This window comes from Manis javanica, chromosome 10 (assembly GCF_040802235.1).
Source record: "Manis javanica isolate MJ-LG chromosome 10, MJ_LKY, whole genome shotgun sequence".
NCBI lineage: Eukaryota > Metazoa > Chordata > Mammalia > Pholidota > Manidae > Manis > Manis javanica.
Window position 1 is genome coordinate 32,391,385 of NC_133165.1, and position 26,971 is coordinate 32,418,355.

At 38.3% G+C, this 26,971-nt stretch overlaps 1 protein-coding gene and 1 long non-coding RNA gene across 3 annotated transcripts in view; one reads left to right on the forward strand and one right to left on the reverse strand.

The window, feature by feature from the left end:
* Positions 1 to 26,971, forward strand: part of LOC140844041 (uncharacterized) — a 71,555-nt gene that overhangs the window by 25,999 nt on the left and 18,585 nt on the right. The window lies entirely within an intron of this gene.
* LOC140844038 (E3 ubiquitin-protein ligase Arkadia-like) lies at positions 333 to 25,952 on the reverse strand. Of its 2 annotated transcripts, XM_073215104.1 has the most exons (11): positions 25,616 to 25,952; positions 22,383 to 22,551; positions 20,212 to 20,368; positions 17,346 to 17,509; positions 14,441 to 14,629; positions 10,853 to 11,186; positions 8,933 to 9,028; positions 7,766 to 7,892; positions 5,807 to 5,899; positions 4,715 to 4,818; positions 333 to 3,067 (listed from the first exon to the last, which is right to left on the reverse strand). In XM_073215104.1, the coding sequence occupies exons 2-11, from the start codon at positions 22,444 to 22,446 to the stop codon at positions 2,950 to 2,952; spliced, it is 1,446 nt and encodes a 481-aa protein (XP_073071205.1). In that variant the 5' UTR covers positions 22,447 to 22,551; positions 25,616 to 25,952; the 3' UTR covers positions 333 to 2,949. The 2 variants fall into 2 exon arrangements, with proteins under 2 accessions (XP_073071205.1, XP_073071204.1); XM_073215103.1 differs by having other exon boundaries at positions 22,383 to 25,952.

Here is a 26,971-nt window from a genome sequence, read left to right on the forward strand (position 1 = left end):
GTTCTGACTGGGCACTCAATAAATAATAGTTGAATGATACCCAGAATATCAACTCAAAGCTGAGGAACTAGACCGATCCTGTCAGTTCTTTCCACGTCCTATGGAGGAGCACCTGGGGAGGACTTGCTATCTGTGTGCATCCCAGGTCTTTGGATTTTGTTTCCTTTCTATGTTCGGCGGGTTCTGTGAAACAGTAAGCCGGACATTCAGGCAGGACATTCGGTGGGGCTGGAACATTCTGGAAGAGTGGAAACTTGATGAGGGGACAGCTATTTCTGCAGCTTTTCTGATGTGGGGTGTGTGGCTGGTCAGCCTGGCTGACAGTGTGGGGAGGGAGGGAGGCCCTGACTTGAGCTCCCTGCTCTCTTCTGCCTCTGAAAGGGGCGCTTTCCTGACCAGTTGGTGGACAAAGAGAAGCAGTTGCTTCAAACCATGTGGCTTTATTGAAATAGATTGTTGCTGGGGCCTTCCCCTTTAAGATAAAGCCAGATAGTGGAGCTGTATTATAATGTTTCAGATAATAGAAAACCCATATTCACATGGCTGGTCTGCCTCTGTGTTGGACTCATAAAATGGATTTAAAAGTGTGGGCAGAGATTTTGTGATGGCGGTTGTTTGGTTTTCCCCTTGATGTAGTAGCAGCTATTTGGGTTCAATCCTCTGCTTTTGTCATAGTAATTTTGGTTATTTTGTTTCTTGCCCCACAGTTGTGAACTAGTAAGACATTCTTGAAAGGAGTGGAAAGGGAGGTGATGTTCTGAATGGCTTCTGGGAGACAGTCTTGCTCACATCACTTTACTTAAGGTTTGCTCTTTTTGTCTAGTCGTAAGGACAGGATAGAGGGCCCCTCTTAGTGATGCCGGGTTTCTTGTTCACGAAGCCGAAGAATGAGCTCCACAGTCAAGGTAGGAGAGCAAGGTACAGGCTTTTATTTAGAGATAAAGTGAAAGGACAGAGCTCCCGGCTCACGCCAGGAAGGGACAAGAGAGTCTGTGGTGGTGCGTTGTCTGGGGGTTTTATAGGCAGTTGAGGATTTTTCGAGAACATGAAGAAAACTTTGGGGTGTGGACTTGTTAAGTGGTCCCTGAATATTAAAGATTAACTTAATGTAATGAATCTCCTGCCTTGATTTCTCTCTGGGACACTGGCGCCTTGGTCTGGGATAACATCAAAAGGCTGCCCGCCCAGCCCCCGAGGTGGGCTGAGGTATTGTCTGTTTTTTAAAGAGTCCCGCCTTTTGAATTTTCTGGGTGTTCAAATGCAATCTTATCTTTAAGATGGAGTACTTCCTGCCTTTTTCCGTGTCGCCTACAGCTGGGTCGGCTTGCTAAGTTAGTTGCTCAGTTTGCAAAATCACCTCGTCAGATCTGAAGGAGGAAAGACAGCACATAGGCCTGGGCCTTTTAGTGTGCTGAAGTGAGTCTTACACATGGCTACAAATGATTAGCGTCACTGAACATGTGGCACTCTTCCCTGTCTGGGGAACATCAACTGATCTGTGGAGGTGATCATGTGGTTTTTGTCCTTTTTGTTGATGTAGTGGATGATGTATAATAATCTATTTTTAGTTAGACCTTTGTCTTAAAGCTTTTGTGAATCGCTAAATTTCTAATAGTCCTATTAATACATAATTTTTGCCATTAAATACAGTAGTGTATACTTTAAAGATTATGAAACAGTTTATTTGTGCTTTCCAAAGGCCGATCGTTTGTTAGTCTTTGCTTTCTCCTTTTCCAACACTGTCTTTATGCATTCAGTAACTAGTTAAGTCAACAGTTCTTAACATCAGTTTTGTGACTCAGTGTGTCACAACCAATTGTAAGGACTGTTGAAGTAATTTGCTAGTAATTTCTGGTTAAGGTCCTAAGCTTTGTGGATGACCTCCGAGAAAAGAGGAGGTGAGGTGATTCCTATGAGATTGCTTTTCCCTTGTATGCCTTCCAGTATGCTTTGGGTGGGGCAGAAGGAGGAGAAATAGAGCGAGCTGCTGATGGGGGTGCACATAGTGGTGTTGGGTCTTGGCACAGGGAAATGGGGTTGTGCAGCCTTGCCTGTTATTGTGTGTATGTGGGTTTGTGCGTGCATGTGTATGGAGAATCGCTTGGCCCTAGTGAGGAACTACAAAGAATCGCAGCTTATGCTTTAACAAAATGATAATTACCATGAATCATGGCCATGGATTTGCGAAGGGACTGCTCAGTGTCGAATTCTAGAACAGGAGGGAGAGTGCCCAGCTTAGGGGAGCCAGGATCAAGGAGGCCGTGTTGGAGGAATTGACCTTTACGAGTTGAACCGGATGTGTTGAGATGCCCAGGAGGCGACACCTGCCAATGAGACAAGTGGAGACCCCGGGCCTCCAGAGGAGGAGTTCTCATCCCTATCTGTGGACTTTGTAACAGTGCAGAGAACTCCACCTTCACTTTCAGAGGTCTTGATTCTGTATTAGCAAAGAACAACCTACCGCCCCACCCCAAATGAACCTGATGTATATGCTGGGGTTGATTCCACATTCCTTTGAGGGGTGTGGAGGGATAAGAGGTATCACAGTTTCATCACTGGACGTCTGAGGGAACAAGCAGAGTTTCACACATGTATTCGCCCACGCACGCACTCAGACACAGGCAGGTACATGCACCCTTTCATGTAGCATTTGTTTGACTATAATCAGGTCTCACGTGTGTAAATGTAGCTCTAAGAAATAAATATTGAAATTTTTAACGTGCTGTCTCATTAGTCAAATGTGTTATTCAGCTGTACAGATTAATGTGCTTGTTCTTGAAGCCTTAAACTCCTAATAGTCATTGTGGAGTCTTCAAAGAGTGCCTAACTCCTCTTTAGTGAGCTCTGGTATTACTTGGATCTTTTCTATTGTTGTTTTTTTGTTCTTGATATGATTGTGTACCAGTAGGGTGGGAAGGAGAGGGAGGGCAACAGTTCTGAACCGTGGTGTTAATTTTCACGTGGCAGCCGGGCTTCGATGTCCCCTCTGCATAAGGGGCACCTCGTAGTTGTAGCCAGCCACTGGTCAATGCACACTCGATGAAAAATGTGCAGACAAGGAAGACGTCTATTATAGGCAAAAACAACAGAAAGCACAAAATGAATCTTACGACAACTGAACGTAGTATGCCTGTAGTAATTCAGTAGTGTTTCAAAGTTACCAGACATCTCTTTTATCTGTAAAAACATTCAAAACCTCGAGGCCTGTCTAATGACAGTTACACCTACATTAAATCAACACTGGGCAAAATAAGGTATAAATACACCAGATGACTAACTGTTTCAGCTATGGAACCAAATCATGTCAAACCTTAAGGATTTTAAAACCTACACTGGCAGTTATTCCAGTTTTGTTTCTATACATGAGCTGCCAATCTGCTACATTGGCAGTATGTCCCTGTTACCTAAAATGGCAAAAATACATTTTTTCCCTATCAAATGAATTTGTGAAACACTTTGAAAAATGTATCTGTCTCTCAAAAATATCAGAACTCATTCTAGCATGAGTTCTAGTCACACTAATTAAGAAATCTTATATGTAATATTATTTTCTATCTAGAGGATCTTTATAAAGTACAGATTGATTGAAGGTTAATAACGGTTTTATGGGTAATTGTTATAGCCACTGAATACTATGGCACTCTTTTTTAAAAACAGCTTAATCCATTTTGTAATATATTTGCAATATCAAATCATGTACACTTGAAACTAATATCTGCCAATTATATCTGAATGAAAAGTAATGGGAAAGAAAGTAGCTTAAAAAGAGATATTTACTTTGGTATAGTATACTAAATCATCACTTAGCAACTGAGAAATAAAGAAAGCATCGAGGCAATACAGGGTAAATCCAAGTGAAGAGTGTGATAGAAGTATCCATTTCTAATCCACTGCTAAGAGCTGTCACACATTTTTAAACTTCCTAGTTCTTGCTAAAAAGAGATGCTCCAATTACCCTTTGAACAGTATTACCACTACTGTAAGAGAAGTTAGCTTCCATATTTATAAATTTCACTGGCAATGCAGTGTTCAAATAACCTATATGTGGAATGGCGGACAAATGTTTATAATTTTTTTCTCTCTCAACCAAGTGAAGACATATGATAAAGTTACCCTTATCAATTAGGGCAACAGAGTTAGCATACGGTTCTGTTACATATGTTATAGAACCTTTTTCACATGGGATTATGTACTTTGGATAAAAACAGAACAGGTGCAAAATAATGAAGAGATTATAAAAAGAAGATACCTAAAATTAATATTGGGTTAGCATAACATTTTCTAAATTGCAAAGTTGTAAGAACTGAATAGTCCCAGGAAGTAAGAGGGCATTTTAGAACAAAATCCATTTATTAAAAGATGCTGTCCAACACTGCATGGAGTTAATCGAGATCCCCCTCTTTAAGCCTTGGAGAATACATTAATTTAACAGTCTCTGCCTCCAAAGCCTGTCAAGTTCTCCTTTCTGCAGGGTTTAGAGAAGACAGTTCGACCACAAAATTTCCCTGCCCAAGTATATTTCCCATCCCAACCCACTAGTAGCAATACAGAGACTTCAATCTTTTTCTTTCACTCACTATGGGAAGGCAATGCTCTACACATCGGAGACTGGTAACAGGAGATGCCAGGAGTGATCTTTATGTGGCGTCTAGTCTACTTTCACATAAAGTCTCATGTTTTGACAACGGATTTTAGATAATTCATGTCTACTTACCTCACATCTTCCCCTTCCTCTAAAGTACACAGGCAGATTGTGCACTGTTCGTCGGTGGCTTCCTGAGTCGGTGCTGCGCCGGCTTGTTGGCGGGGCAGGTCCCTCTGTGAGAGCCGATCGGGTGTCACCGTGTTAGTAGGATGACATTATTGAACGACTGAGTAAAGTCTGTGTTTATTTGACAGACAATGCAAAACAAAACTACACATTCAGCCACAACTTATCTCCCAGGTAGAACTGTGATGAGTTAATGGATGAGTTAAGTGACTATTTTCAACTAAGTTATTTTAAGACTTAATTAAGCAGCATCAAAAGGAAAATTAAATGTGACTAATTAATTACTTGGAAAACTACTATTTTTAATACACTGTTAGGATGATTATAAACTCTATTTTTGTCCCATCATAACACATAGCCTTTACTAAGGAATTTTCAAATAATCTCCAAATAAATTAATCCTATGACATAGTCTTTAGCTTAGACAACTGAAAGGACTTAAACTTAGTGGTAATACCTCTCTAATACTCTTAGAAAACAGATGAAAAATACAGTGATTTTTCACTTTCTTATTATCAGTCTGCATAGCATAGTTGTTTGTTGAAAGAAATCTATATAACATGTCTGTTGCACAACTTCTATAAATAATACTATAAATTGAGGGTACAATGTAAGAAATGTAGGTTAACTAAATGTCAAAATAAGTGGCCAGTTAAATTACAGTATAAGTTATTAAAGAGAATATGGGTGGCATGTTCTGATCCAGAATGAAAACATAATGCACAAAAACGGTGCGCTTATCATCCTCTTTGTGTCATTTTTAAAAGTGGAAGGGAAAATATGTACATGTGTACATTATTAATGCCTAAAAATACCTAGATTATGTAAGAAACCCTTAACTATGATTTTTCTTCTGGGAAGAAAAACTTGGGTCATCAGGGTAAGAAACTTCAGAATATATATTTTCAAACTTTCAAATTTTAAAAAATCATATGCGTGTGTTGTTTTAGTAATGATGTAGTTGAATTCAAAGGTCCACAATACTAAAGCTTATACATTTCAATAATGTAGACATCCCACAGAATAAATTCTTACTTTTTTGTATTTATGTGGGTATGTGCATCTCTCGATCGTCTCCTGAGATGCTCCACTGTTCACATTTTGTCTTTCTTGTAAAGGTTCCAGTATCTGAAGGTGAAGAATAACTAGTATTAAAAGCCAGGATGACTATTCCTTGAATAGCACTGCCAATACTGTAAAAGCAATAAAGCTCCATATTTATAAACCTGCAATATAAATACAGTGTTTGCAGTATGTTAAGGCAAATGGTTGTACTTGTTTTCTCAGCCCACTGAAGTGGTGCGACAAAGTCACCCTTACGTTCTTCAGTGACTCCTACTGCCCACTTCTTGCTTCTGTGTCCTCCTCTCATGTTCTGTCTTAAGCCTAAACATAGCTTCAGGTTTATCCCAAAGTGTCATCTCCTTACTCCTGGAATAACTGCAGCCCTGTTTCCTGCTTTCCCTTCACAGCCAGGCTTATAAGGCAAGTAGTTTATAGTCACTGTTCCCACATTTTTACCTTTTCCCTGTAATCTAAGAAGGACACCATCCCCATCCTCACCAATAACCACTCTATAATGCATTCAACATTTTCCCAACTTTGTATTTTTGTGGTGAGACAGTAATGACCATATTATTTTGACATTATTCTCATTTTGTTTCTTCTCAACTTCTCTAGCCAGTGCTCAGAATCCTTTCTTTGAATGACAGGATTACCTTTTAGATATAGTATTATCACTCTCCAAGGTTTTTTCAATTTGTCAGTCTATACATTTTTTCTGGCAATCTGATCCTCTTCCATAGATTTGTATTTTATGACAGTATGTGGCTCATGTATATTGACAAATCACAACATATCTTTAACTCAGGTAGCAGTTTATGGTTTTGAGGTGCAGACTATAAACTTAAATCCCTACTGGACATTTTACCTTGATACCCACTTATCACAGATTCAGTATGTATAAAACCTAACTCACCTAACGTCTTGCCTAAACCGTAATCTAATACTCCGCAACTCAGTGAAAGGCACCAAGCTAGCATCTAGGAGTCATCCTAAATGTCATTCAAATGTGTCTCATTATTACACCAACTGCCACTGTCCTTGTTCAGGTGTTTATCAACTTTTACCTCTTCTGCTATGTCTTAACTAGATTCCATCCTCTCACCTTCAAATCTGTTTTTCCAAACAAGTGAGGAGGTGGTCTTTCTAACTACAATCTGAGTAAGTCACTCCAAAAGCAGAAGGAAGACCAAGTCATTTTGCTTTCAATGGTTCCTGAGTCCCAGCTTCTTGGCAGGGCAGCTTTATTTTCTTAGTGCTGAGTGATCCCCATTCCTAAGATCCAGAAATACCAACCTATTTGCAGTTGCTTGTGTTTATGTTATTTGAGATCTCTTAACATGCTGTAATCACTGCAAGAGCATCATTCTCAATTCCAAAACCTGCTGAGAAGTCACATGCATAATCAAGCATCTTGGAAGCCTTTCCTACAGTATGTCTACCTCCCCAAGATGAAGCCACTCCCTCCTCTGTCCTACTTTTATAACTAGTATGTACTATGAATTGCAAACTCAACAAATTTACACCTTAAATTGGTATCTACAAAATGTGAATCTGTTCAAGTCAGAGACAGAGAATAAGTATAGTCCTTTGGCAGAGGAGTAGAGTAGAAATGCATAGGAACAGACCAATTACCACTTGTGAGAAATTCAAGCTCATGTCCCACTGACAGTGGATCAAGACTGGTGTCTTCGTACAAAAGAAAAAACTTTTATAAAGAGAGAAAAATACAGTACATTTTACAGTGCAAATACAAATACAGATTTCAATATATCTAATACCTTTTATAGCACAATTTCCAATTACTAATTCTCAAATTCTATTAAAACACCTATAACTAATACATTGAGAATATTTACAATAAAATAATTTAGAAAAAGAATACTCTTAAGGAGAAGAATATTTCAGCATTTTGAAAAGTTTTTATTTTACCAGTAAAGGAAGAACTCGTACAAATACGAAGTGAAGTCCAAGTGATATATGCTGGTGGTCCAAGTGGGGACGCGATGCTCCAGGTGCCTCAGCAGGTGCAGCCCCTCCGGCTTCAGCTCCCAGGCCCCTGACAGAGGATGAGAGCGCTTTAGCTTGTAACCATCTCTGCAGTGTCTTATGATAATCAGTAGGAATGGGGGGGGATGTTTACATTTTTTAAAGTTACCTAAAGCTTCTTAACTTACACTGCTGAGAGAAATTTAGCCCCTAAGATATAACTAAAAGAATTCTCAAATTCAATTCAGAAAGTAAAACTCAAAAATTCAATTTTGTAATTACAAGGAGCAAAGCACTTTACTGAGTTTCATTCACATCCTACAAAGGAAACAAAATGCATAGGTTCCTTCCAATCTAAAAGTCTAATTCTACTTGCGGAGCACACAAATTAGGTGTTTCTGTTTGTTTGTTTATGTGAATGTTACAGATGCTCCCAAGACTTTTGTTTGTTGAGTAGTGTCTCTGGGTTGCTGGCTTCAAAGATAATTACAACAACAAACACATCTGAACCTTAGAATACAAGGGTAAACAACATTTTATAAAGAGTGAAACTGGTAAATGCCAAGTCTCCATTTATTTATTCTCACTTTATGTTCTGCCTCAAAAGCTACTGTAGACCAAGATCTCAATGACTTCCTAAAGAAAATGAATTTCATAGAAAGTTAATGCCCATGTACTTCCACTTCTCCAGTAAACACCGTAAGACTAGGAAGGCACAAGCTGGTGTGCTCTTGTCAGTAGCCAGAGTTAGAGGCAGTCAAGTAGATGTGAGTACTAAGAACGGGGAGGGTGTATAAAGAAGTTGTGAAAAGCAGGATGTATTTAGGGAGCTGGTTTTGATGGTAGACAGCCCTGAAGGACAACAGAACAGCTCACTCCTGTGTGACACGGCCCCCTGCCCCAGAACTCAAGGTCCTCCTGTTGCTTCTCCAGGCCTCTAACTTGCCCAGAGGCAGTGCCTCACAGCTAAACTGAATTCAGTTTCTCCACAGCACCGCCCTGGATGGCATTCCACTGTAAAGCATTGATTCTGGCCCTTTGACCACAAGCTACTGAGCATATCGCTGAAACAGACAAGATACTGCTGGGGCAGATCTCTCTGGAGCCTACCGAGGGTGTGAGGACATAGTCCCAGCCACAGGATGTCCGTGTCCACTGTAGGGGTGCATCCTATGGGGGTGAGGTGGGGGGCGCTCAGGTGCCAGCCTGGGAACAGAACACAGAAAGACCACCGGAAATAATTGAATAATTGGTTATTTCTTAATGTAGAAAAAATACCTAGCATTAATATTCAAATGTCTATAGATTAGTCATGAAATTCATTATCTAATAAATTATAAAAATGTAACATAGATTTAATGATTAATAAATCAAGAAATCATAACCCCACAAATTCTCACTGCTCATTTCTTACAATACCTCCAATTCAAATTTATCCAAGGAAAAAGACAATTTGAATGTTTTGTTATATACCTTCTTTACAGCACATATTTTAAGTAAAATAATAGGAGTTTGAATGGAAATAAAATTTTTAAAATTAAACACCTCAGCAAATGCTATAGGAGCAAGTAAGCTATATCGATAAACACGTAAGGCAGGAAAATGGAAGTATCTTATTTTGCGTTACTTTTATATTGTAACATTCAGCCATTTTAAAAGATAAATCTTTTAAGAGAAAAAAATTTTAACCTTGTGCATTTATTTCAAACACATGCAAGAAGAGGTCCCACATTTGGAAACTGATATTAGCTCCATTCACACTCTTTATTCTGTATTCCAGCTTAATATATTTTCACTTTCTAGAGTCAGTCAAATTTACAAATATTAGCACAGTTCTGAACAGAGTACTTCAAAAAAAAAGTTCCAGTGATCCTTTTTTATACTCCAGTTCTTATTTCCTATTAACTTCTAACACATTTTGAGATTTTACATGTTTAATATATATTTTTTATTATTAAGGTATCACTAATAGACAGTCTTATGCTCAGGTTTCACATGAGCACCACTGTGGTTACTACTGCATGTTTAATCTTAACAATTTAGAACAAGTAATCTTCTAGATACTAGAAAATATTAATATTACATTAGCAACTTTCTATATAAAGGGTTACTATATTACAATGGCAACAACAACCAGAGATTCTGGATATAATCATAAATTATACAACTAAAGGAAGAAGTCACAGAAGTGGTAGATCATTAATTATATCAAGAGATTTGCAAACATTTCTGTAAGGGCCAAATACTTTTCTATAGGCCATACTTAACTAGGTCTTACTAAGTAGTTACTGAGTCTTTGTAATACTCAAGTTAGTCTTCGTAATGTGAAAGAAGGCACAGACGCCACAGACGAAATCAACCACATGAAGATGCTGCGGGATTGGTGCAGCTGTAGTGGCTAAACACAAATGAACAAGGGTAGCTGTTTTCCTGTAAAATTGTATTTACAAAAACAAGCAGGCAGAATATGAAGAACAAAATTTGCTGTCCTAAAGTAGAAAACCAGATACTTAATTTTCAAAGAAAAAGCAAAAAGTTCAGTTAGTCTTCCCATGTTAAGGTAATACAGTAATATTTAAATTAATAAATAAACTAAGTTAAAAAGACGTTGAAAAAAGAACAGCTGAAAAATGCTAATACTCTTCTTCCGTCTGGCTGGTAACATATAATAAGTCAAAGCAAATATCTGGCACTGTATCTTGTTTCTCAAGATCATCAATTTTAACATTAACCTTTACTATGGAAACTGAAAAAAGAAACAAGAGACTGGTTTGCAAAAAGAAATGACCCTTTGTTGCATCCTGAAAATGGTTTGGTTTCGTTAAATAAATCTGTTTTGTCAACTTGTTTTGTCAACACCTACAACTCAGGGTAAGACAGAGGAAGATTTTGGTTAGTAAAGAATAACCGAGTGAACTGGTGGTTTAGTATACTTAAATTGCTTCTACTGATTTTATAGTGTTATAAACCAATGGGAATAGAAGGAAAAGGAATAATGTGTGATTATCTTTTTAAAAACATGAAACATACATTGTATGCTGCATCATCATCCTTCGATCTACCATCCTCTGCGTATCTTCGCGACGATGCAGTCTCTGTCCTGGAGGTGCAGTGCCTGGAAGGTAATACGGAATTGGCTGGTTTGTGGCATGAAGATGCTGCGGGATTGGTGCAGCTGTGCTGTCTAAATTAATAGGGGGTGGGGGTGCCACGGGGTGAGGTGGGGGTGCATGACAAGACATGTTAGAATGGGAGGCATGCATAGGGTGAGGAATAACAGGTGGAGACTGAGCCTGAGCAGGCGGGTTTCCGTAGGAGTTTGGGCCGGCAGAGGCTTCATGACGTGGTCTTGTCAAAGCAGCATCTGTAAGGAAAACAGAGGCACCATGCGGTTGAGCGTACATTGCTCGTATAGATTCCTACTGTATTTTAGAAACGTATTAGCATATGTTTAATTTTTTGTGTATACTTTAGCAATGCTTGAGTCTTCTCTGTTCTATTTGCAACCTCTGTTCTTCTTTGAATAATCTTAGATATCTTCCCATGTCAATGTACAGTTTTACTTCATTCTCAGCCTCACAGCACTCTACTATAGGAATGTACCAAAATTTATCAAAGAAATTTCCATTGATAAAAATTGGAAACAACCCGAATGCTCCAATAAATATCTATCTGTATGGTCCTTCTCATACTGGTCTTCTTTTGTGCATGCATGTGCACGAGTGCGCGCGCGCGCACACACACACACACACACACACACACACACACACACATCATTCATGGACAGTGTTTGTAGCATAAATTTCCTGTAAGTAGTTCTGAGTCTCAAAAAATAATTTAGACTCAGATACCAGTTGACAAAAGACCCTGCCCAAAGGGTTACCGTAATTAATACACCTGTCAGCAGTACACAGGAGTCCCTGAGAACCCCCACTATCACTCAGTCCTCACATGCCAACCTGAGAGAAATCTTCTATTTGTTAGCCACTTACATTACTTCCCGGAATTACCTTTTCACCTTCGTAGCCTATTCACCTTTTTCTTGCTGATTTATAAGTAGTTCATATACAGTGGAAGCTTTTGTCATAACAAGTGTAAACATGTTTCCAAACTGTCTTTTGTTAATTTTATTTTGCAATACACAGGTTTGTTGGCTTCTGTGTAGTCAGCTGTATTAATTACACATTTATAAACATATAAACCTTGCTTTCCTTTATAATTTCCCAGTTAAGAGCAGTATAGAGAAGAAAGGAGCTTTGTAGTCCTTCTGGGCAAGACTGTGGAGACGTCCTTTTCTTGCTGCTCCTCTCCCCCCGCCCCAGGCCGCTTTCCCCACACGTCATTAATACGGTGACAGGAGCATGTCTGCCAGGAACCGGCCGTGGACATCAGCCCTTCACACAGATGCCTTCCCCCCATCTCTTCATTCTAAATCTTTATGTTTCAAAGTAACTGTTGGAAGATCCTTCTGCGGAATATGCATCCCTCTTACTATATAAAACATGCATCTATTTGAGGTAAAAAATAAGTTTATAGATTTCAGTGTGAATTTCATTTTATTTGGAAGAATTTCTTGGTAGTCTGGTATAGGCTATGGGCAGTCTCTAGTTTCATTACAGAAGGATTTCCTTCCATTTGTAATTCTTTGATTCATTCAGCTGGGGTAAAAGGTAGGTAACCGTGAAAACATTCAGCCAGGGAAACCTTGCTATCAAGTATCTTAAAGAAACTTTCACTAAGCTCAATAAGTTGTGAGAAAAGTTTTAAACTTATTTTTCTGATAGTTTTGTTTTCAAATCAATGCTTTACTCCAAGATATCACAAAGCTCAGTATTTCTTGGTAGTAAAAATGATCACAAAAAAGGAAGTGTCTCTGTTTTACCACAGTTAACTATCCTTTCTCAAATTCACAGCATTTTTCCCAGTTTCACTTAAAAATTTTCTGTTTCTATAATCATTATGCAAGCAGTAATATTCACAAGTATAAAATTTTAAAGTTTCGTTTCAGAATGAATCAATTTATTTAACTCTTCAACAATCATTTCACTTTTTTCAGCTTCATTGAGGTATAATGAACAAAATATTACTGTGTAAACAATAGTTTTCCATAAATAAGTAAATAAAGAATTAAGACATGTTTAGTAAATTCAAATCTCTGTAAATAAGAATGTGATAGTGTCACATTCTTAACATATCATATCATATACTTTCAGGCAGCAGTCTTCATTGAGATTTTCCTGAAAGCCTGAATTCTTTAGGAGGCTCATATATACCATGACATTTAAATATGGTAGTAGATCGTCTTCTCCTGGGCCATAACAAATGATTTGTTTTTAGTTGCGTTAAAAAATTTTTTCATATCAAATGAGTCCTTCTATTATATGCAATAAAGCAAAATTCTCCTGAACTCCAGGAACCCCTAATACCACAAATCATTCCTACATAATGCAGACTATGTGTTAAAAATCTTATCTTCTGAAGACATAACCACCAAACCAGAGCCTGTCTGGCTGCCACACTAACCTCCAACGTCTCTTCCCTTCCTATGGTCTCTAAACTCAGACCCAACAGAATGTAAGAAATAAAATTCCAATGTGTGTAGAATTAATGGTGTCATAATAATCTGATTTCTGATTTCCCAAATCCCCTCGATCAGTAATAATTTAGAACTTTCAGACAAATCCTAGAGACTTAATGAAAAAAAGAAATCACAGGCCACTGAATTAGACCATCGTTGCAAGGGCAGTAAGATAAATGACTTATTTATTACATATAGTATATGACACCAAAAGACCAAACAATAATAAAAATTAAGACGATGGGACATGAAGCCTTTTAAAACTTTCATCATGGTTTTCAATTCTTTGGGATATATGTCCAGGCCTGGAATTGTGGGTCACATAATTCCAGGTTTAACCTTTTGAGGAACCCCCAAAGTGGTTTCCACAGCAGCTACACCGATTTACATTCCCACCAAATATTCATAAGGGTTCCAGGTTCTCCACGTTCTTGTCAACACTGGTCATTTACTATTTCCAGTGTTTTGTTTTTTTGTTGCTAATTATGAAGAGTATAAAGTGGTTTTCATTTGTATTTCCCTCGTAATTAATGAGTTTGTTTTCATGTGCTTCCCATTATTTGCATATCTTCTTTGGAAAAATATCTATGCAAGTCCTTTGCCCATTTTTAAACTGGGTTGTCTTTTTCCTGTTGAGTTGTGCAAGTTCTTTATATATTCTGGATACTTGACCCTATCAAATAAATGATTTTCACATGATTTTCTCCCACTCTGTAGGCCGTCTTTTCACTTTCTCAATAATGTCTTTTGATGTACAGAAGTTTTAGATTTTGGTGAAGTCCAATTTACCTATGTTTTCTTTTGTTGCTGCTAATATTTTTGGTGACAGACCCCAATCTCTTTCAGTTGTGCTATGATGCTTCAGTAACATACAGCACCTCCAATATGAAATGTTTGTCTCATAGAGACGACTTTGCTCACATACGATGTTCACTCTAAGATTACACTTTAGCTAACATAGCTAAAATCCTTAAAACCATACTTTTTCTAACAAAAGTAATGAAAAATTCCTTCTCCCCAGCCCGTATTTTTAAACGTACCTCCTGTATAAGTCCCAGTCATTCTATTGCTTGTACGAGGAGCTGACGTCTCTGACCATTCACTGCTATCGTCAGTTGATTCACTGTCAGAGGCCTGCTCAGAGGCAGATGAATCTGAGTAGTTGTGAATCCAACGGCTCGTGGTCGGAGATTCCATTCTTGAACTGGTGAGCGGTACTACAGTAGATTCTGCAGAATGTAAAATAGTTATTTAGCATTTCAAAACAAATTAGGTAATGGACTATATTTTAATCAAAGCTAACATTTTTATGGTAATTAAAACCAACTTTAAAACTATTAAGTCTAATAAGTACAATATATGGTTTTACAAAAAGCTTTCATAAAGCTAAACTCCAACATTAAAATGACGTTACTAAAATGTGATGACTGCGTTTTAAAAATCCAACACATGTGCATGGTCCAATAATTCAGGTTATTAAAATAGTTTTTTGAGTAACCACTATGGAAGTTTTGTGATCTACTACCAAGCAGAAAAGAGGAAAAGGAAAGAAAAAGTGCGTCTGCTATGTTCATATACATTGTCACAGGCTGTAACAGGGTTAGAAACTGTCCTTTCTTTGGTACAGTATGGATTCTAGAGTCAGACTGCTTGAAAAGCAGTTTTAATTTCACCACTGACAGTATGGTCGTGGATAAGTTACCTAAGCACTCTCTCACTTTTTTACACGGCTTTTTGTTTACTTTCAAAAAAGAATGCAAATATTGATTCCATCAGTGTTTTATAATAAACGTAAAAAAGTTCTATAGTAGGAAGTAAATTTGAGGCAGATGTTAACTTAACGAATGAGCTATATTTTAGACTCTTGATTATAAAGTGGCTGTTTAAAAATTGAGAATAATAGAAATAAATCTGTCCAAAGCATAGTCACAACAATTTGGTTCAAAAAGAAGGGATTATCTTAATGTGTTACAGATTGAGAATACAATCTTTTCTATACAGTGCAGAGCAGTAGGCTGATTTCTGCAATGCAAACAGTACCTGTAGTCCTATATGGGAAACTACTCTGGATGCTTAAACATATTTGCTACATGTAAAAAGGGCAGGGAGGAACCTCTGTTTATTTGCAAATGGCTTATCTCAGTTTCTCAACCTTGGCAGTATTTACACTTTTTGCTGTATAATTCTGTGTAGGGGAAGGAAGTGGGGATACAGGGTGGGCTATCCTGTGGATTGTGGGGTGATTCATAGCATCCCTGGCCTCTACCTCTTAGGTGATGGCAGCCCTCTACCCCAAAAGTGAGACCTGAAAATGCCTGCAGACATTGCAGATGCCTCCAGGAGACTAAATGGCTAGCCAGTGAGGCAGCAGGGGACCCAGGCACTAAAGCTTTGGATTTATTTTCAATAGGTTAGAAGCTTTCCACTGAGAGAAATCAGTGGGGAGAAGGGGGCATCTGCTTATCCCTGGCATTCTTTTAACCTAGTAAAAGTATTCTGCCTGAACTAATTCCAGTGGGTTAGAAGGCTATTCTGTCACCTTCCCTACTTACTGGCTGGTAGGTGTCGCATGGGAAAACACACAAGAAGTTTCCAAAAACAGTTGTCATATATGTAATTAACTCTGAGCAATCTTAAATCAATCCCTATTATATTAACCACTGTTTTACAGATAATTTGTGGTGCTTCAGAATAAAAAGCAAGACACTGTTGAATGAAATGCAGATGGTAAAATAAATGATGTTTTCATACACAGAATCCCAGAGCCCTGGTGCTCTGAGAGTCACGATCACCCAGACTGCAGAGCATCCGTGGGAGCAGAGTGCACACGGCCTCTGACGCTTCCGCCCTCCCTAATGGATCCTTTCTCCAATTTATAGCTAACTCCCAAAGCTAACAAATTTATATATGACTTGCCTTCATCCTTTAAGAAAATCATGACTGACCATTTCCTTCTAAGATGTAACTGATAATTCCTGAAGGTAATTCTCAATATGTGGGGAAACTTACAGATGTATTCATGTAGTCATACGTGCTACCGCGTTCCCTCCCCTGTTTCCAATTCTAGTTTGTTTCCTCAGTTACTGGAGTGCAGTTCTCAGCCAAAACAAAACGCTAAAGCTGAGCAGCACAGAAGGGAAGAGCAATATTACACTAAAGGGTAGCACCTTTGAAAAGTAAATTAGTTTGCTGCTCTTTTGTTCCTTCAGTTCTGCTTCCTTACTCCAAGAAGGGACTAGCGGTAACCAAAAGGGAGGGGTTGGAGAGGGAGGGAGAAGGGGATGGCGGGGTATCATGACTGGTGCACATGGTATGTATGGGGTCACGGGGAAGACAGTGCAGCTCAGAGAAGACAAATAGGGACTCTGTGGCATCTTACCACACTGACGGACAGTGACTGCAATGGGGCATGGGGGGAGACTCGATAATAAGGGTGCACGTAATAACTACATTGCTTTTCTTGTGAAACCTTCATAAGAGTGTATATCAGTGATAACTTTAAAAGAAAATAGTAAATTAGTTATTTTAAATTAACAGTATTAACCATTTAAGTCAGTCATACTGGCTTTCTGTTGTCTGTACTTAAAAAGTGCCATTTCAGTTCTTCACAGCAAAGTCAAAGCATGATGATAATATTAGAAATAAAATTAACAGGAAAGTATGAGGATCAATTAAACTACCACTTGTCAAAATATTTTTTGTCCAAGAAGATAACGGCCAAGTAATGAAACAATAACCAGAAAGCATTGTAGGCCCAATTTGCAAACCTCAGTTTATGTATCAGTTTATGGTATCAATTAAAAAATAAGATTAGGATATTTGACAACTTCCCTGTGGTCTAATAATATACTACCAGTTAACAAGAGTAGGAGTATCTAACATTTTAAGATACTTCATTTTATCAAATTCTCCTCATAGCTGTGCACTGCTGCTACTCCAGCTTACCATCTTCATCATCGTCAGCAGTGAGGTCCACCACCTCTGCTGGATTCAGCCTGAAACGCTGCATCGCAGTGGAAGCCCTGCTGCGGGTGCTTGGCTCCTGTGTCCCATGGGGGCTTGGACTTTGGCTCCAGGGGTATCTGGAGTGTCCAAGCATTGAAGGAGACCTTAAATGACATCAATATTAAATTAGTAAATATAAAAAAGAACAAAAATTTTAGTTACCCAAGAAATCATAAGCCTTTCTTTCAAAATACACTGTAAAGTCCTTCCTGCAAGGTTTCTCCATAGAAATAATGTAACAGGATTCAAAATTATGACTAGCACAATGCCCAGCACTCAATAAACATGCTGAATGAAATGTTCAGCAAATGTTCTCCAATCAACTGATCTCAGGATATGAGAAGTGATATGCCAGACCAATCTCTGGTGTAAAATACAGGATTCTGGTTCAAGAATGCTACTGTCTTTTCAATGGTTATTTTGAGTATACATCTGGGGTTATAATCAAATGTTCACATTTTATGTTAGTACCTGAAATTATGCACCACCCGTGAAGTCACAAAACTATCAACACCCTAAACATTTAATAACATCTGCATGATCTTGTGTATTTAGTCCAGATTGAATTTGTGAAACACAGATTTGAGAGTTCTAAACCAAGCTAAGTTTCTGGTGCTGCCCTAAAAGAGATTGAAGGCGCAGAGAGATTTCCTGGGATCAGCAGAGGCGAGGAGAGCTGCAGCTCGTTGACCAGTTTGGGAGCCATAACAAAACATCACTTGTTTGGGCCTAACATTTTTTATCATCTTTTTATGATGTGCATGGCATTGTTTTGTATTGTTACTTACTGTATGTTTCATTTTTTTTTATTTTTAAGGGATTGTCTGTAATGATCTAGACTGAGGGTACAGAGGAATAGCATATAGAAGACAGAATCAGTCCTAAAGCTCCCAGAGAAAAATGAGTGTTTTAGAAAGGTGGGGCTTATGAAAATGTCTTTTTCTCTCTTATCCAAACTCAATGTGAAACTGACTGTGAGTTTATCGTCAGCTTGTGTGGAAAGGGTGAGCCAGACCCATTGACATGCAGTCATGGGGGGCACAAGCTCGACCACTCAGGAAAGAACCCCAGCGTTCAAAGTGGGCTGTACATGGCCTCAGCAAGTGTAAAGCCTAAGAGTTTATAAAGAAGTTCAAACTCTAAAATGAAATTCTCAAGGATGATGAGTAAAAAAGATTAATTCCTGAGACAGTAAAGAAAGGACAGCTCATCCCGGCAAGGACAATATAGGCTGAGGCATGAGAGTAAACAAATGTCTCAGGATCACTGTGGCTTTGAAGGAGGACAGAGGTCACCGTGTACAATCCTTGAGAAACAAACCAAGAGTCTGTGATGAGAAGTCTGTCATTCATGGAAAGCTGTTAATAGCTGCCAAAAGTTCCATGTCCATTTTGTAGTGCTTTTCTGAAAGCTTCGTAGGATGTCCTAACTCCAATTTAGTGACATCTGTCAAGTCCTGACATCAGAGAATCTGAAATGCAGATGCAGTCCCTCTAGGGGCCAGCTAAACAGTGACAAAGTTAGTACCCCCAGTAACAATAAGGAAAAACATGGGTCAAGAGCACTATCCATTTACTATGGTGAATGTATCTGCTTAAATATTCAGCAGCTCCGTGGCAAGAAAGGTATCCAGTTCCGCAAAGAAAAGGAGATCCTTAACTTTAGCAGTTCTTGTAGCTCATAAAAACTGAGTCACTGTTGTACCAAGCACTATGCAAAGTCACAGGATAGTGGGGCACAAACTGGGGAGTATCAGTTTTTCTCAGTCTGTGAAAGTCCTTTAAAACTTAAACCGGGGATATATTCTAGAGCGCTCTCTTCCAGGCCATGAGAAGCAGCACTTCAGTGGGACAGTGGCAAGTGGAGAAGCACACACTCTAGGTGTGTTTTGACATATTCCAAAATTAGAATGTCTGTTTCTTGAATCTATAACAACACACATTAAAACATCATCAGCAAATGCGTTTCTAAATTCATTCCAACACAAAAATTGAGATTAATCCAGAGCTTAGTAAGATGAATCAAATGGAAGAGGGACAGATGGAACAGAGGGACTCTTACCAATATCTGTGATCATCTAAAGCACAAGATGAATGCAGTGTTAGGGTTTAGTTTAGTATAGTTTCTTGAAGGGGGTGTCAAAATGATTCCCAAAGGACAATGTCATTTCCATTTATTTATCAAAGCAAATGAGGGTTTTCATTCATTTTTTGGCACAGGGGTTAGATGAAATTACTGAGTGAAGGTCAAAAGAATGTTTCATGCTATGCTGCCCTAACATAATAGCACAGACTTCCCTGGTAGCACTGCCATCTTGGGATGAAACAAATCAGAACAAAAAGTAATACTTCAGCATCAATACTCCTTTAAAGTTTTCTTCACTTTTAATTTTAGCCCATACCCACTATTCATGCATTATGAACATCTAAACTTCAAAGGAGCTCATGAATTCCCTTAATCAGAAAGCAAACTGAATTTTGTAAAACATTAAGTAAAATTACCATTTACCTAGAGCAAAGACTCTTAACTCTGACTGTACACTATTTTTAGAAATAGTCACCCCTAAGATTCTGGCACAACTGGTGGGGGATACAATCCAGGCAGCAATGTATCTGTATTGTATGATCTTTCCAGGGGAGTCTACAGTAACCTGGTTTGAAAATCACTAAAATCGCTTATCTGGTATCTACATACACAAACTAGATCTCAATAAAAGAAAAGAAAAGAAAAGAATGGAAATATCTGCAGCATAAAGATGTTTAAGTTTACATTTAAAACTTCAAATGTTACATTCTTTCAGTCTTACTGATGGCTTTCTCCATCTGTCACAGTCTCCACTTCACTGTCACTCAAGGTGACATCAGTCTCTGCATAGTCACTGTCCGTCAAGGTAACAGCGATTTCTGCATAGGCAGTGAGCCCCTGGGGAGTGGAGGAAGCTTCCTCGATTTCATCCATATGTGCTAGAAACAAAAGGAAAAAACTTGTGAAGGGCATCTGCTTTTCAACTAATTGATAGACAAAATGTTTTCCTTTGAAGACTATGAAATTCGTTACAAACATAAAAATCCTATCTGTCTAAATGAAAATTTCTAAAAAACAGCTCAACGCACATACTGAAAGCAATACTTACTCTCTTAATCTGTACATCTTCACATATTTCCTCTTGTATGATTTTTGTTTATAAGTTTAAGTTTCCATAAGAATTTGTATGATCCTATATAGTGATATCAATCCTGCAATTTCTAAAAGTGTTAAGATCTTCTGTGTTCATATTCTTTAAGATATTAACCCTTTAGTTCTAAAATAGGGTACATTTGTTGTGTATTTTTTCCAAAATTATTTTTAACAAAATGATATGTAATTCTTCTAAGAAATACACAACAGCTTTTCAGTTTTATGCTATGAAATCTGTAATATCTGGGGTATGTGTTCTTTTCCAAATTATTGTAAGTTTGCAAAGTGCTTCCTTATTTGGACGATGGATACATATTGTGTTTGGTTCAGTATGTTTCCTTAATTATTTCCTTCATCGAGAACTAATTTCTGTTTTATGGCATCAGATAAGATTATAAACAGAATGCAGTCTTGTCCCTCCATGGGCTAACTGGCTATCACCAAACCACTTACTGAAAAACCCTCTCTTTTCCCTCATTAGGTTTTGGTACCTCCCTTAAATATTCTTACATGTTTTAGATTACATTTTGAAGACATCTATTCATCTCCTTTGATATAGGATGTGTCAGGGTGATTCTTTTTTTTTACATAGCTTTTCTTAGGTATAACTTTCTACTTTAAAATTCAAATTTTTTTTGTCTAAAGAGATATTTCTATACCCATGCTCTTGGCCAAGAGATCAAAGCAACCCAAATACCCTTCAATGGATAAATGATTTTTTAAAATATGGTATATACACACAATGGAATTTAACCAAAGAAAACAACCTCTCAGACATATGCACCCCTATGTTTATTGCAGCACTATTTACAATAACCAAGATACAGAAACAACCTAAGTGTCCATCCGTAGATGAATGGATACAGAAGATGTGGTATATATACACAATGAAATACTACTCAGCCATAAGAAACAAATCAATCCTACCATTTGCAACAACATGGAGGGAGGTAGAGGGCATTATGCTCAGTGAAATAAGTCAGCCATAGAAAGACAAAGCAAATGATTTCCCTCATTTCTGGAGTACAAAAGTTAAGCAGAACTGAAGGAACAAAATAGCAGACTCAGGGACTCCAAGAAGGAACTAGTGGTTATCAAAGGGGAGGGGTGTGGGAGGGCGGGTGGGAAGGGAGGAAGAAGGGGGTTGAGGGGTATCATGATTAGTACACATGGTGTGTATGGGGTCACAGGGAAGACAATGCTGCTCAGAGAAGACGAATAGGGACTCTGTGGCATCTTACCACACTGACAGACAGTGACTGCAATGGGGTCTGGGGGGGGGCGCGACTCGATAATAAGGATGAATGTAATAACCACATTGTTTTTCTTGTGAAACCTTCAGAAGAGTGTGTATCAATGATAACTTTAAAAGAAAAAAATAAATTACTTATTTCAAATAAACAGTATTAACCATTTAAGTCAGTCATACTGGCTTTCTGTTGTGTGTACTTAAAAAATGCCATTTCAGTTCTTCATAGCAAAGTTAAAAGTACGACAATAATATTATAAACTTAATTAACAGGAAAGTATGAGGATCGATTTAACTGCCACTTGTCAAAATATTTTTTGTCCAAGAAGATAATGGCCAAGTAATGAAACAATAACCAGAAAGCATTGTGGACACAATTTGCAAACTTCAGTTTATGTATCAATGAAAAAATAAGATTAGGATATTTGACAACTTCCCTGTAGTCTAATAATATACTACCAGTAAGCAAGAGTAGGAGTATCGAACATTTTAAGATACTTCATTTTATCAAATTCTCCGCATAGCTGTGCACTGCTGCTACTCCAGCTTACCATCTTCATCATCGTCAGCAGTGAGGTCCACCACCTCTGCTGGATTCGGCCTGAAACGCTGCATCGCAGTGGAAGCCCTGCTGCGGGTGCTTGCCTCCTGTGGCCGATGAGTATGGGGCTTGGACTTTGGCTCCAGGGGTATCTGGAGTGTCCAAGCGTTGAAAGAGACCTTAAATGACATCAATATTAAATTAGTAAATATAAAAAAGAACAAAAATTTTAGTTACCCAAGAAATCATAAGCCTTTCTTTCAAAATACACTGTAAATTCCTTCCTACAAGGTTTCTCCATAGAAATAATGTAACAATTCAGAATTATGACTTGCACAATGCCCAGCACTCAATAAACGTGCTCTCCCTAGTTTACTAGTAAATCATCTCTGCTCCTGCAGGAACCCTTCTGGCTGCCCCAGTGGGCCTGGGTGCACAAGAGTCCCTTTCAGGCTCTCCTGTGTCTTTGGGCATCAGGAGGAATCTCCCTCTTCACATCCACTGATAAGGTATAGGGTTTGCTATATTCAGGAGTCCGTTGAGAGGTGGGAAGCTTTAACAAAGGCCTCGGAGACATAATTGGATATGTACAAGATTGTCAGTGTGTTTTATCACCCTACCTCACTGAAGACTTCTCAGATTCCACTGACAACATCCCTATAAATAGGGCAAAATGGCCTTTTCCTCATCAGGATATAAAATTGCTGTCATGAGTCATTTCACTGTTCTTAGAAAACATTTTTCTCTACCCATATACCAGATTTTTACCAATACAGTAAAAATCACAGAACATAAGCCTACTTGAAAACTTCTATAAACCAAGAACTGGTCTTACTGTATATCTTCCTACCTTCAGCAACATATTTGATCAAAATCAAATTATTTCTTCAAAACCTACTATGGTGAAAGTAGATAAAAGGATTAGAATTTGAAAGACTTTTATTCATCAAGTGTTTTTTCTCCTGGTATCACATTTTAAAGTGGTAATTATATTAAATATTTTCTGCACATCTAGATGATTACTATGTTAGATGGATTACTATAAATAATGAAATAGTATGAATTCAGTGCTGTATCTAAGATCAGCCATCGCAGCCTGCCTGGCGTTCAGTAAGGTCGGCAGTAAAGGAGGACCACAAAGCTGGGTGAACATGTGGGCACTGCCATGAGCAAATGACAAGCGGCAGCCAGCCAGGCAGACAAGAATCACCACAGTTAAATACAAGAAAACAAGTCACAATGATAAGGCACAGGTACATGGGACTTAAAATTCAAGAGAGACCCACTTGGATGCCTATAATAAAAAATACAGATAATAACAAGTGATAGCAAGGCTGTGAAGAAACTGGAACCCACACAGACTGCTGGTGAGAATGTAGAATGGTGTGGCCACAAATATTCATAAAACCTTTAGTCATAATAGCCAATAAGTGTAAATAAGTATGTCAACTGATGAATAAATAAAGTCCAATAGGATATTACTTGTTTATCAAAAGAAATGAAGTACTGATTCAAACTACAACATGATACCAACCTCAAAAACAAACCAGTATACTTGTTTACTTAGTATAGTAAGTAAACAAAATCAGTCACAAAGATCACATATTGTAAGAGTCCCTTTAAAGCCAATGTCAGATTAGTGACTGCCTTGGACTGGGGCAAGTAGGAGGATTGAGCTGTGTTAGCCAAAATGTGTGGAGTTTATTTTTGGTGAACTGATAGTGTTTTAAAACTGAGTGCAGTGATGGTTGTTCTGAATTGTACACTTAGAAAGGCGGGGTTCTGTGGTATGGTATGGTTGCACAACAACGTGAATGTACTTAATCACAAACTCTGCACTTAAAAATGGTCAAAATAGTGTATTTTAAATTATGTGTATTTTACCAACAAACGAATAAAAAACACCTTGGCACATTTAATACTGTTGTGGCATGTTTCTCAGAGGACATGGACTAACACACACTCCATGTAAAGGACCAAGTATTCGCCATCTCTCAGATCACATATTTTTGGCAGGTACTTGACTTTCCAGTGAGTGAAATTATTTCATTAGCCTATTTAGTGTATATTATGTAAGTCCCTTTACTAGAATTCAAGTTCCAAAAAGCAGTACATCCAAACTGGTTCATTTACCAATAAAAAGCCATAGTTTTTTAAAAAATATAAAAGATAAATAAATACCACCACCAATGGACATGTGAGGCCTTTAAAAACATTTGAAAACACTGTTATTTTTTCAGATAGTCTGAATACAGAAACCTAAACATTAATTCAAATTCATATTGTTTGCATTTATTTTCTCATCATTTAGTTCACTGGAACTTTCAAAATAAGGAATATTAATTTGAAATAATAACTACAAGTTTCATGGAGAACTGAGCAGGACAAGAGAAAGGGAAAATTTGAACTCAGGTGTTTTTTCCTTTTTTTTAATTGGTCTTTGATTTTTACAAGAAAGATAAAATTACCATATACTCTAAAACTGCTAAAAGATGCTTTTACAGGAGGTAGATTCTGTACCAACTGATAGAAAGTAGAAATAATTTTTAAAAGAATATTGCAAATAAATGTTATAATAGGATTCTTTTTTGTAAAACAACTTATGTTTATATACGATGGGGACGAACAAAACATACCCTTAGTTTGGGATTGAAATTATAGGGTAGAAATTGACAGCATTCGGTTGAGAGCTTTCATCTTTTGCATCACAGGTTTCTGTATGGTTTGAGTTTTTTAGAAAGCAATCATTTACCACTCACTTGAAATCAAAGTACAAGAATTTCTTAAAGGTATTTAAAATGAGAACGGAATACACTTTCTTTTTTCCAATAGGACCCAACTTTGTTAGTAACGGATCACTATACAAATCAAACGCATGCTAGTATGACTTTTACAGGCATCTTGGTGAGGCATGAAATTCCTCCTTAGTAACTAGAAATGACCAGCAGTCTCTGAAATGTGTCAGTACTTTTTGAAAGAAGAGGGAAGCTTAATGAAAGAAGAGGGAAGAAACTGACAGATGGCATCTGACTGTTGTCCAATTTGAATGGACTTGTCAAATTTGAGAGTTGAAGGCATGTTGTTTCTGAACTTACTTAAATTTCATTCAACTGTTTCACAAAATCTTTAATCACCATAATTAGTGTTGCTGGGTTAACTGAAAAGTGTCCATACAAAGTAACAAACCTGGGTTAACTGAAAAGTGCCCATACAAAGTAACAAACCAATACAAGGGAAACAAACCTCCACAAGCTATGGTTCTTGATCCTTAAGTAATCAATTAGCCAACTTTGAAAGCTTCCCGTTTACAAACTACTCTCAGAGAGGAGTTCCTGCCACGTCCAGCTTCCACAACTGAAAGTCAACTGAACTGGCTCGAGGCCCCCTCCTGGAGATTGGAACTCAGGGCTTGAGAGTTCTCTTTTCTTAAAGAGACAGAAGCCAATTTAAAGATTCACATTTTTAAAATTTTTTATTTATTTTTATTTTGATATCATTAATGTACAATTACTTGAAAAACATTATGGTTACTAGATTCCCTGTATTATCAAGTCCCCACCCCCATACACCATTACAGTCACTGTCCATCAGCGTAGTAAGATGCTATAGAATCATTAATTGTCTTCTCTGTATATACTGCCTTCCCCGTGCCCCCACACCCCTACATTATGTGTGGTAATAGTAATGCCCCATTTTCCCCTTATCCCTCCCTTTCCTCCCATCGTCCCCAGTCCCTTTACCTTTGGTAACTGTTATTCCATTCTTGGGTTCTGTGAGTCTGCTGCTCTTTTGTTCCTACAGTTTTTTCTTTGTTGTTATACTCCACAGATGAGTGAAATCATTTGATACTTGTCTTTCTCCGCCTGGCTTACTTCACTGAGCATAATATCTTCTAGCTCTATCCATGTTGTTGCAAATGGTAGGATTTGTTTTCTTCTTATGGTTGAATAATATTCCATTGTGTATATGTGCCACATCATCTTTATCCATTTGTCTACTGATGGACACTTAGGTTGCTTTTCATTTCTTGGCTATTGTAGATAGTGCTGCTATAAACATAAGGGTGTATATGTGTTTTTTATTTTGAACTCTCTTTCAGGCAGATTGGTGAGTTCAGTTTCATTTGGGCCTTTTTCTGGGGCTTGTGAGATTTTGGTGTGAACCGTGTTGTTTTGACATTTCATATTTCTGTGAGGTGCCCACTAGTGCCCAGAGGTTCCAGTCTCTGGAGCTGCTCAGCCCGTAGAGTGAGGTTGGGGGCCGTAGGGGAGCGGAGCTGGTGCCTGGGGGGAGGAGAGATCTGTTTGCTGATTCTGTCTGTGCTGCCTGTCTCGGGTGTCAGAGCCAGTGGGCGGAGCACACAGGTGTAAGCCTCTGTGCTCGGAGTCTCTAGCTGTGGTGGGCCGGGCCTCCCTCTGGCTGGCCTGCCACCAGCACAGTGACTGCCGGTTTCCCGACCGGAGGCGCAGCAGGCTGTGTGTCACAGTGGGGGGCCTTGGAGCTGAGCAGGCAGCCAGGGGGATTGAGCCGCTGAAGCTCCCCAAAGTTCCTAACCTGCTGGGCAGCAGGCGCAGACATGCTCGTCCAGCTCTCCCCTCC

Coding starts and splice junctions, on each gene's coding strand:
- LOC140844038 (XM_073215103.1), bottom strand. CDS start 22,563: ATGTCATTTAAGGTCTCTTTCAACGCTTGGACACTCCAGATACCCCTG. Junction 7,893..8,932: donor ACTATGTCCTCACACCCTCG/GTAGGCTCCAGA, acceptor ATCCTCTGTCAG/GGGCCTGGGAGCTGAAGCCG. Junction 4,819..5,806: donor ACCCACATAAATACAAAAAA/GTAAGAATTTAT, acceptor CGGCTCTCACAG/AGGGACCTGCCCCGCCAACA.